Source organism: Lepidochelys kempii, chromosome 4 (assembly GCF_965140285.1).
Source record: "Lepidochelys kempii isolate rLepKem1 chromosome 4, rLepKem1.hap1, whole genome shotgun sequence".
NCBI lineage: Eukaryota > Metazoa > Chordata > Testudines > Cheloniidae > Lepidochelys > Lepidochelys kempii.
The window spans coordinates 68,273,495-68,285,614 of NC_136383.1; the positions used below are offsets into that span (position 1 = coordinate 68,273,495).

Genomic DNA, 12,120 nt, shown 5'->3' on the forward strand with positions numbered 1-12,120 from the left:
GAAATGTGGTGCCCAGAACTGGACACAATATTCCAGTGAGACCTCCTCTCTAGCACACCCATGCAGGGGCAGGAATAATTTAGCCTTAATTTTTGATAAACTCAGAATAATTATTCAGCATAACAGAAACAAAAAAAGGAAGAAAAAGTGATATTATTAACATGCTATGGAATTGTACTACAGAACAGTGAATCAAAGCCTGCCCTACACAATGATGACCTTTCATGAAAAAAATAATAAATCTTGTCCATCAAATATTGATTGCTTAGTATATGAAAAGGAAAACTGTTTAACTGTTGCTTTATTTCTAATATGTACAGTTTTGTGAAATGGCTACTTTTCACTTTTGCGAGTGTTCATTAACTATGGCATTGATCCTGCAAACAATTACAGACATGTTTAACTTTAGGCATGTGAGTAGTCCTACTAAAATAATCTCAGCAATTCCCATTATTTCTAAATGGAGAAAACATTATTCCAGACCCAAGTTGCTTTTTTATATTAATTATCGCTATTTGTATTACAATAGCACCTGTGTCCCCCAATCAAGGACTGGAACCCTATTGGGCTAGGTACTACACACACTGAAAAGACTATCTCTACCCCAATACACATTGTTTCATTAAATTAGTGCAACTTTTAAATCATTTTCTGAAACTATAAAACTACCCACACTGATAATACTTTAGCTTTATCTGAATAGGGTTTAACAGAATAGAGTCTTACTTTGAGAACTGGACTTTGTTCTGTCATAATCATCACTGAGAAGCTTTCCTGAATGCCAGTGTCGAATTTCATCAAATTCTTTTTGTTTAATAAGTGAAGTAACAGCAGAGTCATCACTAACAACAAAAGACACATCACTGATAATGAATACTATTTATAATATAATTATTTTCAGAAATAAAGGTTTTAAAATATATGTCACATCAGTAGTTTGCTGGTCTGATAGAACCTACATGGAATAATATAAAATTATGAAAATGCAATTGTAAACGTATAAAATATTTAGAGTCTGTAGGTAAAAATCCAGCCCTGGTGAAGTTAAGGAAAAACTCCCAATGACTTCAGTGGGGCCAGGATTTAATTCTGTAGTTTCAATTAAGCAAAGATACATAACCATCTGCTCACTTTAATCAACACCTGAATACTTACCTTAGAAAACATTTGGGGTGATGTCATATACCTCTTATGAGTGAAATTCACCCCAGTGCCATAGTAAATCGTTACACACCACCTAACTGGCTCTTTCCCATCCCAGGTGGTCTCAGGGTCTGTCTATATTTAGAAAATGTTCCCCTTGTTGCTAACTCTGGTTTAAAAGAACTGATGTTTGTAGCAATGGGAGTCCAAGTATAGACATGATTTTGGCAGCTGACATGGTCTACAGTACCTTCTTGGGAGCAAGTCTAATCAACAAGCCAAAGCTCCCAATGTGGTTCACACTGGCAACCTGATTTGGCACTCTGAACCCAGGCTGAATTCAGTGGGTATCTTGGGTGGTCAGAGAATGGAGGCTTGTGGTCCTATTGTGTGTAACATTTTAATAATGTGGTTCTATTCTATATCAGTTGTTATATTGCACATATCACTATAGTATCTGGGCACCTTCCAGTAGTGTGTTAAGTGATGTGACTAACATTTGTCACTTGTGATTTGTTCTCTCTCTCATATGGTCTCCACCGAGGGAAATTTGTGTGTGCAATGTAGTGATTTGTTTTGGAAAGGTTTGGAGGGACATTGTTTGTGGTTTGGAGAGTTTGGAGGGGGGAGCAAGGTACACACTGCTATGTGTTTATAGCAGAGAAGGCAGTTCAAAGAAATGTGTCTTGTACTTGGAGTGGAAGGTGGTGAGGTTTCTGATGGTCCTTAGTTCCTGTGGAAATTCATTCCATAGTTTCAGCTAAGTCCCTGCGAAAGCTCCATCTTCTGCACAGACAAGCTGTACCCTTATCGTAGAAAGTTCCATTATGCCTCAAGAGCAGAATTGTTAATCATGGTCTTCATTTCAGAGATTTTGGATGTGTATTATAAATTGGTGGGTGGTAGGGAGTGTGGGGGTGTGAGAGAGGTAGAGAGACACATACATGAAACCCACATGTACATGTTTATGAGAGAACAGCACTCAAGAACGTCTTGTAATATATAGAAATGCCACGACAGGCTACTCTGTTTTTCCAATATGTCTTTGTTTGTTTGCTGTTACATTTTAATGCACAATGTTTTTACTTCTTAACTTCCTACATTTTAATTAATATTTTCAAAATGTTGCCTGGGTTGTTTGATACCAAATTATGAAAACAAAAATAGTCATCATCACAATGAAAATTCCTAGAACATGACAAAACCACAATACCTAATGATTTAATCTTATATATATTCAGTAAAATAAAAAAAAGTAAAACAGACACATACCTCTTTAAAAATGGTAGGCTACTTAAAATATCTCCAGCAAATTCATCCACAACCATAGATGTCATGGGTATCAGACCTAGATTAGGAATATTCTTGGATTCTTTTCAATTTGAAAAAAAAAAGACAGTTCTTCAAAAGTTTGCTACAGTAACATATTTGCATCAACATCTTAAAATACTGTCCAAATGCAATTTCAGTAAAGCAAAGTCACAAAGCCCTTCATTCAAGCCTATACTGATAGCTCAGATTTAGTGAATAAAATATCCAGGCAGAGTTTTGATTAATATTATTGCTCTGTGAAACCGGCTAACAGAAGGTTCTGTAATGCACAGAACTAATTCCTTCTAGCCAAAATTTTCAAACCTAAGAATCGAAAATTAGGCTTTTAAATCCATACTTAGGCTCCCAAATAAAAGTGGCCTGGTTTGAAATGGGAGTTGTAGATGCTCATCACCTTTGAAAATCAAGTCACTTTGTTCTGCTTAGCATTTTGGGCTACTTTTATGTAGGAGCCTAATTTTAGCCATTCAGGTTTGAAAATTTTGGCCTCTGTCATTTACAATCTTACTTGACTGAGCACAGAGAGAAACAGCAGAATGTGTCACTTATAAACGATCAGTAAAATTATAAGGAACTTTATACTAGGAAAGGCAAAAGAAAAACTGAAACTTAACCAGTAGAACAGTTCTTGTAATTTAACCTAATATAGCATTAAAGTAGGCTGTCCTCTCCCCACTTGTACTAATTTATTTATGTTGCTTGTGTCTTATTTGCTGCGACACATGTAATGTAAATAATTTAACTGTAGTTTGAATTAATTACCTGTTGTTTTCCAAATTAATTTCTCACAGTTGTTTCTTTCAATTCATATTTATTTTCCTTTCTTGCTAGGTCTTTTAATATTTGCCAAGATTCTTATCCTGACTTGCAGTTGCATCTAATTGTGGTGGTGTTACAATTTCCAAAGGTGAAAAAGTGAATGAGAATGTGTGCATTCCTCTCTGACCATTCTTTTCTGTACTCTCCTTATTACTGTTACTTAAAATAATAAATACTATGAACAGGACTATATCCTTTCACTATTATTCTGGGTAGAGCATGGCAGACAATGTCACACAGACCTCCCTTGTAAACAAAAGGAATACAGCCATCACACCAGTAGGGGCGGTGACAGCTGGGAGCCCCCAGGCCCTTTTAAATAGCCCGGGTAGGCCTCAGGGCTCCTACGGGTCCAGGTTGGTGCCAGCGAAGGCAGACAAGTGGGCATGTGGAAGCCCTGGACATGCCAGAAGAACGCACCCATCAGTGCAACCGGCAACAGTTGTCTGGGCACCAGCCAGTGCAGGCGCAGCACCGTGCGAAAACTTCAGCCATCCCTTTCCAGGGGGCCCATTCACTGTTCTGCCTGGGGGCCAGAATTACTGTCAGCAGGCCTGAATGTGAGCGAGCTATCCCAAGAAAAAAACAGTGAAGATAAAGCACATTAGTTTTATAGCAAGGTAAACTATAATAATAAAATCATAGAAATGGGCTGGGAAGAATCTCAAGAGATCAGGTCAGGTCAGCACTCACCTCCCTCTTCTCTCACCTAGTTTACCACACAGTAAAGCTAAAGAACCTTATCTTCACTGTGTTTTTACCTTGGCATGGCTCACATGCATTAGTTACCCTGGGGTAAGAAACACACTTTTTTTTAAGCAGTGAAGACAAGGCTTAGCTACAGTGATCCTTAGTGTATCTGCTAATTGCAGAATACCCAGAACTATCTCTCCAGCTTCTGTTTCCTAACTGATGAAACTAGAGATAGGTAAATAACTAGTGGCAGATAATTTGACACATTTTACTACTTCTGTTCATGAGCGGTTTGCAGTCATCCTGCAATTTTCTTGATTGCGTAGGACTGAATAACACTTTGCAAGTTCATTAATTAGGGGCAGGTCATTGTGAATATCGAGAATGATTAGATTTGTTAGCTGGTTTTGTTTGGATATGTGGGTCATACGATGCTTTTTGTCCCCCTAACTGAATGGGCCTAGTTCTTAAAATAATGTTTCTTATGTGACTATTTCTTTCCTAATTCAAAATTCAGTTTCTTTGAAATCATCATTTTCACAGACATGACTGTTAACATGACTGCCAGTTAACCAATTTGTGAGAACATTTGTGAGAGGTGAATTCAAAAAGGGTCTGAATAGTCAGAACAAATTCATTTAAAAATCCCAATCAATTTTTTTAAGTATTTGCCCAGCTATGTATGAAACCCTCCATACTAGTTGCCTCTGATGAAATGTAGGCAAGAGTTTGGTCAACTCAATAGCTCCTATTAAAGGAGGAATATTTTAAAAGATTGTTGTTTTCACTAAGCAGTAAGATTTCTTTGAAATATGTCAAAAGATTAAGCAGACTGTTCTGTTAATGGAGGAATCACATATTCTCTGCAGAATAGAGCCTTAATAAATACAAATTTTAAAATCATGAGTTAAAATAATAACATAGTGTAACTTTGAAGATTGTTACTATGGTACCTTTAGTTGGTGAAGCTCTCTTTTTAAGAAAAGATGTAGAAGTTCTCCTCAGAGGCAAAGACTTTCCATCATCATCCTTTCCAGCTAGTTTTGATATGATACTCCACAGATATTCATACTCTCTCTTAATTTTTTCCCCCATATCCAAGTTTAATCCTAAAATGGAATGTAAAGTGGAAACTAATATTTTGATAGAAAATATTTATTTTATAACTAGCTTTCTTGAATTTTTTGCACACTTCAGTATAAGAGTGGCAGAATTGAGGACCTTTGTAAATACAGAACAAGACACAACATCAAAGTGACAAAAGAGAACACAGTTATGTCTGTTACAGAACAATAACAGTGGGTGGAATGCCAACTTGAAATACACATTCACACAAGCCTTGCACACCAAGCCTTATGTTTAAGCATTTAGAAGTAAGCAGAGCTACTTGCCCTCTTATTCCTTCCCTGAACCAGGCAGGCAGGGAGTGGACAAGAAAGAGAGGGGAATGGGTTGAATCATGACTACACCTATCACTCACTTGCTGAAGCAGTGTAGGAGGCTGGGAATAGGGGTAAGGATAGTAGTTTACTGCTGGTATAGGCAATAGTAATCTTCTACCGCACCCACTAATCTACCTGAGGAATGAGGAAGAAGCAGGGGAGGAATTGTGACAATGGTGTCTCTGTATGTCAAAGTGCATCCCAGAGATGCTCCTACATAGGTCCAACTTGCTCAGGTATATGCCCAATGTCATAATCTAATATTAATTAATTTGACATGAACTCCTGAGTGTTTTATTGTTAGATTAAAATCTAGATTAGGTTTAAAAACTAATAAGTAAAGAAACAAATATGAATGTAGTACCTTGCTCATTTTCTACTTCATAGTAATATGCAACATTCTTCCACAAAAGATCATCACTTAAATCAGGCAAGTGAGTGAAATCCACTTTCCACAGCTTTTCAGTTGTCAGGTGTTTCAGAAGAAAAAATTCACAACCTTTATGCTAAAAGGAAAAAAAGTAAATAGGATGAATACACTAGATTAACTTCTGCTCAAGGTATCAATACTCAATGCAAAGAAAACCTTTTTTTTCCCCTTAAGATTTTGGCTCCAGTATCAGATACTGAATGCACCTTGAAGGTTTTTTTTTAATTACCCAACTTGATTTTTTGGTGACCATAAAGGTCTGAATGTCTGCTAAACTAATCCATGCACTTAGACCATTTGGAGAAAAAGTGTAAAGCAGAGTAGTAGGAAAGAAGCACAGATTTAGAAAAGTTAAAGGGAATAGTGATAGGTCACATTACACCTGACAGGAGAGTGCATTGTAAGCTCTAAATGGTAATATTATTACGAAAACTCCAGTGCCATTTTGAGAAGATAAGGCATTGATAAGACAGTAGTGAAACACTGGCCATAACATATTTAAGGGCATGATTGTGTCCCTTTATTCATGTTGAGTAGCACTTTACTCACAAAGAGTCTCATTGGTTTCAATGGAACTATTCAGGTAGTAATTGCATTACTCAACATAGCTAAAGGTGGTGAAGTTGGGCCTTAAATTTGCAAAAGGTGCTTGTACAGTAAAAACACAATAGACTGAAATTTAAGAAATATAATGCAGAAGTAAACAACTTTGATTGAATAAGGAACTTTTTAGGTCAGTGAGGACAGTGTTCATATCTTCACTTGCTACAGCATTCTTTTTCATTTGTTCCTGAACTTTTGCATAGTTTCACTGTGTTATTAAGTAATTGCTGGGCTCCACTCAAGAGGTGTCTGTATTTTGGCAGTAAATGAGGGACTCTTAAGTGCATGTCTGACTCTCAAGGGACTTGTGAGTCCATTGCCTGATCATGCATATGCTTAAACTTGTGTGTAATTTACTCAGGTAAGTGGTTCCATTACAATCAATGGGATTACTCACAAGATTAAAATTATACACATGTTTTGGTGTTTGCAGGATTTAGTTATTGGTACTTGTAAAGCACTTTGAGATATTTGGCTGAAAGGTGCTATCAGTGCGCAAAATATTATAATTTATTTTTGCTACAAAGAGCCATGCAGCTTCACAAAGAACTAAACACACAAGACAGTTAAGATGTATCATTCATTTTATTATTTTCCCCTAGGTTTTTTATTTGAAATATTAGACATTTTAAAAATACTTACTTGGAAAATTTTGGTAATAATAATTTTTAAAAACTACAAACAGTTAAATGATCTGACCACATCTTCTATTAGAAAATGTAGGCTTGCAAAGGGAGTGATTTAAAAATTAAATATGCTCATCCTATGTCTTAGGACACACAAGTTTGCACTCATGATAGTGATTACTGTAATGGATAGCATGATAAAACCACTTTAAAAGGTAGCCAATCCTTCATTTTAAAAGCCATATTTGGGCAGGATCACTGAAGGTATTTAAGAACTTGAATCCCACATTTAGTGTCTAAATCTCAGGTTTAAATGCCTAAATCCCAGTTTTGCCTCCAGTGTGATCCACAGAACTCCCACCGAACCCTGTAGGTGCCTAAACTCTCTTGGTGTCTAAGCTTTCAGAGTACAAGATCCCTAGGTGCCTATGTTCCTGCCTCTGGGCATGTGCACTGTGGATAAATATTTCAACAGTCCTTGGGCCAGAGAACAAAAGAATGACTTGTAGTCCAGGGGCTTAGGCATTCACTTGGGAGGTGGGAGACTCTATGACACTAAGGGCTTGTCTCCACTTACTGGGGAATTGACGCGCGGCAATAGATCCACTGAGGGTTGATGTAGTGGGTCTTGTCAACCGCTGATCGCTCTCTCATCGACTCCGGTACTTCACCAGAATGAGAAGCATAAGGTAAGTCAACGGGAGCGTTCCTCCCATTGATCCAGCACAGTGTAGACACTGCAATAAGTCGATCTAAGGTACATCGACTCAAGCTACATTATTCACATAGCTGGAGTTGCGTAACTTAGGTCGACTTAGCTCTGTACTGTAGACTTGTCCTCAAGTGTTACAACTCCTAAGTCCCTTTGTGGATCCCATCCGTTGTGTCTATTGTTAATAAATAAGAACTAAAAGTACAAACAATGAAAATGCAATGCCTACCATTTGTATAAATGTGAAAGCTTGTTTACGCCAATGGTAACTGATTAATCTAACCCGAGCTCGTTGTGAAAGAGGTAAATGGAAAAGAAAAACCACACTCAGGCAATACATCCTGATTAGGTCTTCAGCTTCTTCTGGTGTTATTTCCCTACTCTTCTCCTGTATAAACACAAACAAAAAGTATCATACCTACATGCAACCTATTTTGCAATTCATATTTTGAAAGGAGCTTCAATCTGACCTTCCATTTTGCACCTGCTATTTTGCAGACATAACTACAGACATATAGAATTGTTCTTTTAGACCAGAGGTGGGGAACCATTTTTCTATCAGGGGCCACTGACACACAGAAAAAATCAGTCACGGGCCACATACAGCCCCACAGGGGGGTGTGGAGGCTTGGCGCTTCTCCCCACAGCAGCGTGGCTCCAGCCCCATGGGGTTCGGGGAGCGCAGAGGCTTGGGTGGGGCCAGAAATGAGGGGTTAAGGGTGTGGGAGGGGGCTCCAGGCTGGGGCAGGGGGTTGTGGTGTGGGTGGGGATGTTGGGTCTGGGAGGGAGTTAGAGTGTGGGAGGGGGTTCCAACATGGGGCAGGGGGTTTGGGGTGTGAACTCTGGCCGGGTGGCACTTAGCTCAGGTGGCTCCTGGTTGATGGTGCAGTGGGGCTAAGGCAGGGTCCCTGCCTGCCAGGGCTCTGCACTGCTCCCAGAAGTGTCTGCCATGTCCAGCCCCTATGTGGAGGGGCCAGGAGGCTATGCGTCATGCCCATTTACCACAATTCCTGGCCAATGGGAACTGTGGAGCCAGCACTGGGGGTGGGCGGAGCTTCCCTGATCTCCCCTGCTACTAGGGGCCGCAGGCACATACTCGTCGCTACCGGGAGCTGAGCGCAGCCAGCCAGACTTCTGGCAACCCAGCAAGCCAGCAGTCGCAGCTCCAGCCCTGTGTGGGGGTGGGAAGGTAGGGGTGCTGAGGCTCAGGACTTCTGGCTCATGGTGCAGAGACTTGCTACTGGCCAGATGAAATGAAGCAATGGGATGGATCTGGCCCATGGGCGGTAGGTTCCCCACCCCACTCAATCTGACTTCATCTATTGGCCTGATCAAGTAGCTACACTTATTAATGAGATCAGTTCCATCCACAATTATTTTGCATCTACAACATTGTCTCAAATTATTTGTGCCTCAAAAACTGAGTGCAAAATGCAAGGCCAACTCTGTAGCTCTGGTCAATACTTGTTAAACCCGGAGGTATAAAAGACCATATTATATGTAAGTAAAAGTTTGTCTACACGTAACATACCCAACACAAGCAAGGACATGAAAAATTAAGAAATCTAACTCTCTACTCCTCTACCAGGAGATACTGACTTCACCAGCATACACCATAAATCACACATTGCTACCTTAAGTCTGCTCCTATGAGGATGCCAGACTTCAAGCACCTCTTACCCCAGATGTATACATCGGGGAGCAGTTAAGGTTACCATGACTGGTCTGTGATGTATAGTGCTCAGGGTAACAGTACTACTAACCCCAAATGTTCAAAAATCAAGACCCTCAAAAATCATGAGATTGGCAGAAAAATCTTCAAAATTTTTGATACAAGTAAATATTAGGTTCTTCTAATTTGCTTTCTAGTTTTGGAGCCTTCAGGCTGCACTTTGGTCTCATTTTTAAATCTTCCTATGCAACCATGAGAGCTAGAAACTCACTTTGCATTGAAAGAAAGCTGAGTCTCGTAAGCACTTGTCTTTAAAAAGCTGGGACTTTAAGTGAAACATTAGATATAGGAAGAGTCATGATAAAATTGTGAGATTTAGCAACACTGGGGTTATTAAATGCCCTGACTCATTCCATTTAATCTTTTAAAAGGCATATATGATAGCATAGAGCTCCACATCCTGTATGGAACAAAGCATTCTAGTCTGTATTTGAAATAGCTCCAGAGATATTTATTTCTATGTATATTAATTGCTGCTTTTCTGCAAATGATTTGTGTTCCACTAACAGGCTTTTATGTAGAAATATTTTGTAATAATAGTTTATAGGAGTAGATGGATAACACACTGAACATATGCCATAGGGAAAATGCATACCTCTAAAATATCACACCTATCAAGGTGAGGGAAGGAAAAGAAAAAAGCAAGAGTTTGTGCTAACTGAAAATCCTACCTGTTTTTGAATGGTAGCCTGGTGTTTCTTTTGTAACCTACTGTACGTTCTCAGCCCCAGTGCACATGTGACTATGCAGACAATGTGTCGAATATCAGATATTTCTGGCCAAACATGCTTGAGCTGGGATAATGTCTCACAAACCTGGTATCATGAAATATATAATTAAATATATGAGGAGAATTTTAAAGGAAGAGTTTTCTCTTTTTAAAAACATGATAGGCAAAGAAGCCAACAGGGACCAAAATCACATGAGTGAAATATTTAGTCACAGGCCTAGAGAAATAAGAATGATGCCTCCCTATAGAGGTGAAGGATGATTTGCCAATGCCTTGCAGTATTGAAGTATTGAAGTCAATGGCAGTCATTCCACTGATTTAAATAGTCTTTGGATCAGGCACTAATCCTGCAGACCTTTATCCATGTGCTTAATCTTGAGCAAAGTTATTAACATACTTAAGTTATGGGGCAGCAAATGTAAAGGAGCGGCAGGACGTCGCTCTAGGGCGGCAATCCGCCCTCGGAGGCCACTCTGTCACAGTGCATTTCACGCTCGGTGGCAATTCAGCGGCCGCACCATCACTCCGCCACTGTGTTTGGCGGCAAGTTTGGCCGCTTGGGGCAGCAAAAACACTAGAGCCAGCCCTGGGGACCTATATTTGTAGTCTATCCTCCAGATAAAAAGAGAATCAAACATACTCATTAGCAATAATATATCACTCACAAAGTGTACACATATGCTAAATAAGATACATGTAGTATTTAAGAATAAATAAATGATATGCCAATCACCATAAAAAAGGAATTTTTAGTAAAAAAGTAATACAACAATACTACATATTACAGTTTTAGAGTAGGGCAGATTTGAAGGTATAAAATACATTTAATTTTGAAGCTGATAAGAGGAGCTACTTAGATCTTTTGCTGAACATAACTGTGTGCATTTTTATACTTTCCAGTTTACATTTTTAAAGTGGAACCCTCACAATGGATTTTCAGCTTTCCATTTTTCACTTTTTTTTTCATATTACAACATTCCTAAGACATTTTCCAAAAGTATATATGGAGGATTTGGGTAGAAACCCTTTTGAGTTTTTGACTGAAGTAACAAAATGAAGTACCTCTTTTTCCATGTCCTTCACACTTGAATGTCCAGAGAGAGAAAGTAACGCTGCTGTACTGGATTCCTGCAAGTCTTTAACCAGCGTTTGGAAAACAAACGGAATCTCTTCTCGGTGCTTAAAAAATATATAGTTTATTTTTTAAATCAAGCTTTTTATCTTCTAAATTCAACCATTTTATTTTTAAATGTACATGCTATTAGAATATTATGACTTTTTTAGGTCATTCAAAAAGGCTGAACTGGAAAATACACATGTTAATACCAATTTGGAGTACTGATACAGTTCCTCCCAAAAAAATGTTATAATGGGTACATATTGTAGAACTCAATATTCAGAGTAGAGAAGGTGGTGATGAATTTCACTCTTTTCTGTTCATGTATTTTCTGTGAAGAGATTGTGATTTTTTTGAATATATCTGTTCAAAATTGTGTGAGGATTAATTTATGCTAATATTTTTTGGCCTGTAGCTCATGAGTGAGCAGCTTATTGTGAAGAAAGCACAATCCTTGCCCCAACTGGCTCACAATCTAAACACAAAGAGCAGGCAGGGGGAAAAGGCACCACAAATTTAGCTAACAAATATACACAAATTCCCAATCTACTCCTCAAGTATGGTATTGTCTATCAGCAAGTTTTGTACAGGCATTACAACAAATTGGTCTCTCAGAGGGGCTTAAATGTGGAGAGGGTAGAGGCCTTGTGGATGAGCTCAAAAAGGGCTTTGCATACATATGGGGCATTAAACTAAATAAAGGTCACTTTCTGTACTGAATGTAGAGGCTCTGCCCCAGCC

General features: G+C 38.7%; 1 protein-coding gene across 1 annotated transcript in view; it reads right to left on the minus strand.

Moving 5' to 3' along the window:
* Positions 1–12,120, minus strand: part of LOC140910511 (putative ATP-dependent RNA helicase DDX60) — a 68,990-nt gene that overhangs the window by 43,704 nt on the left and 13,166 nt on the right. The window contains exons 6-12 of the mRNA XM_078852504.1: positions 11,325–11,441; positions 10,204–10,347; positions 8,030–8,188; positions 5,794–5,935; positions 4,941–5,096; positions 2,416–2,515; positions 727–842 (exon numbers count right to left, since the gene is read on the minus strand). Of these exons, the coding sequence (XP_078708630.1) occupies positions 727–842; positions 2,416–2,515; positions 4,941–5,096; positions 5,794–5,935; positions 8,030–8,188; positions 10,204–10,347; positions 11,325–11,441 (934 nt within the window). The remainder of the gene's footprint in view (positions 1–726; positions 843–2,415; positions 2,516–4,940; positions 5,097–5,793; positions 5,936–8,029; positions 8,189–10,203; positions 10,348–11,324; positions 11,442–12,120) is intronic.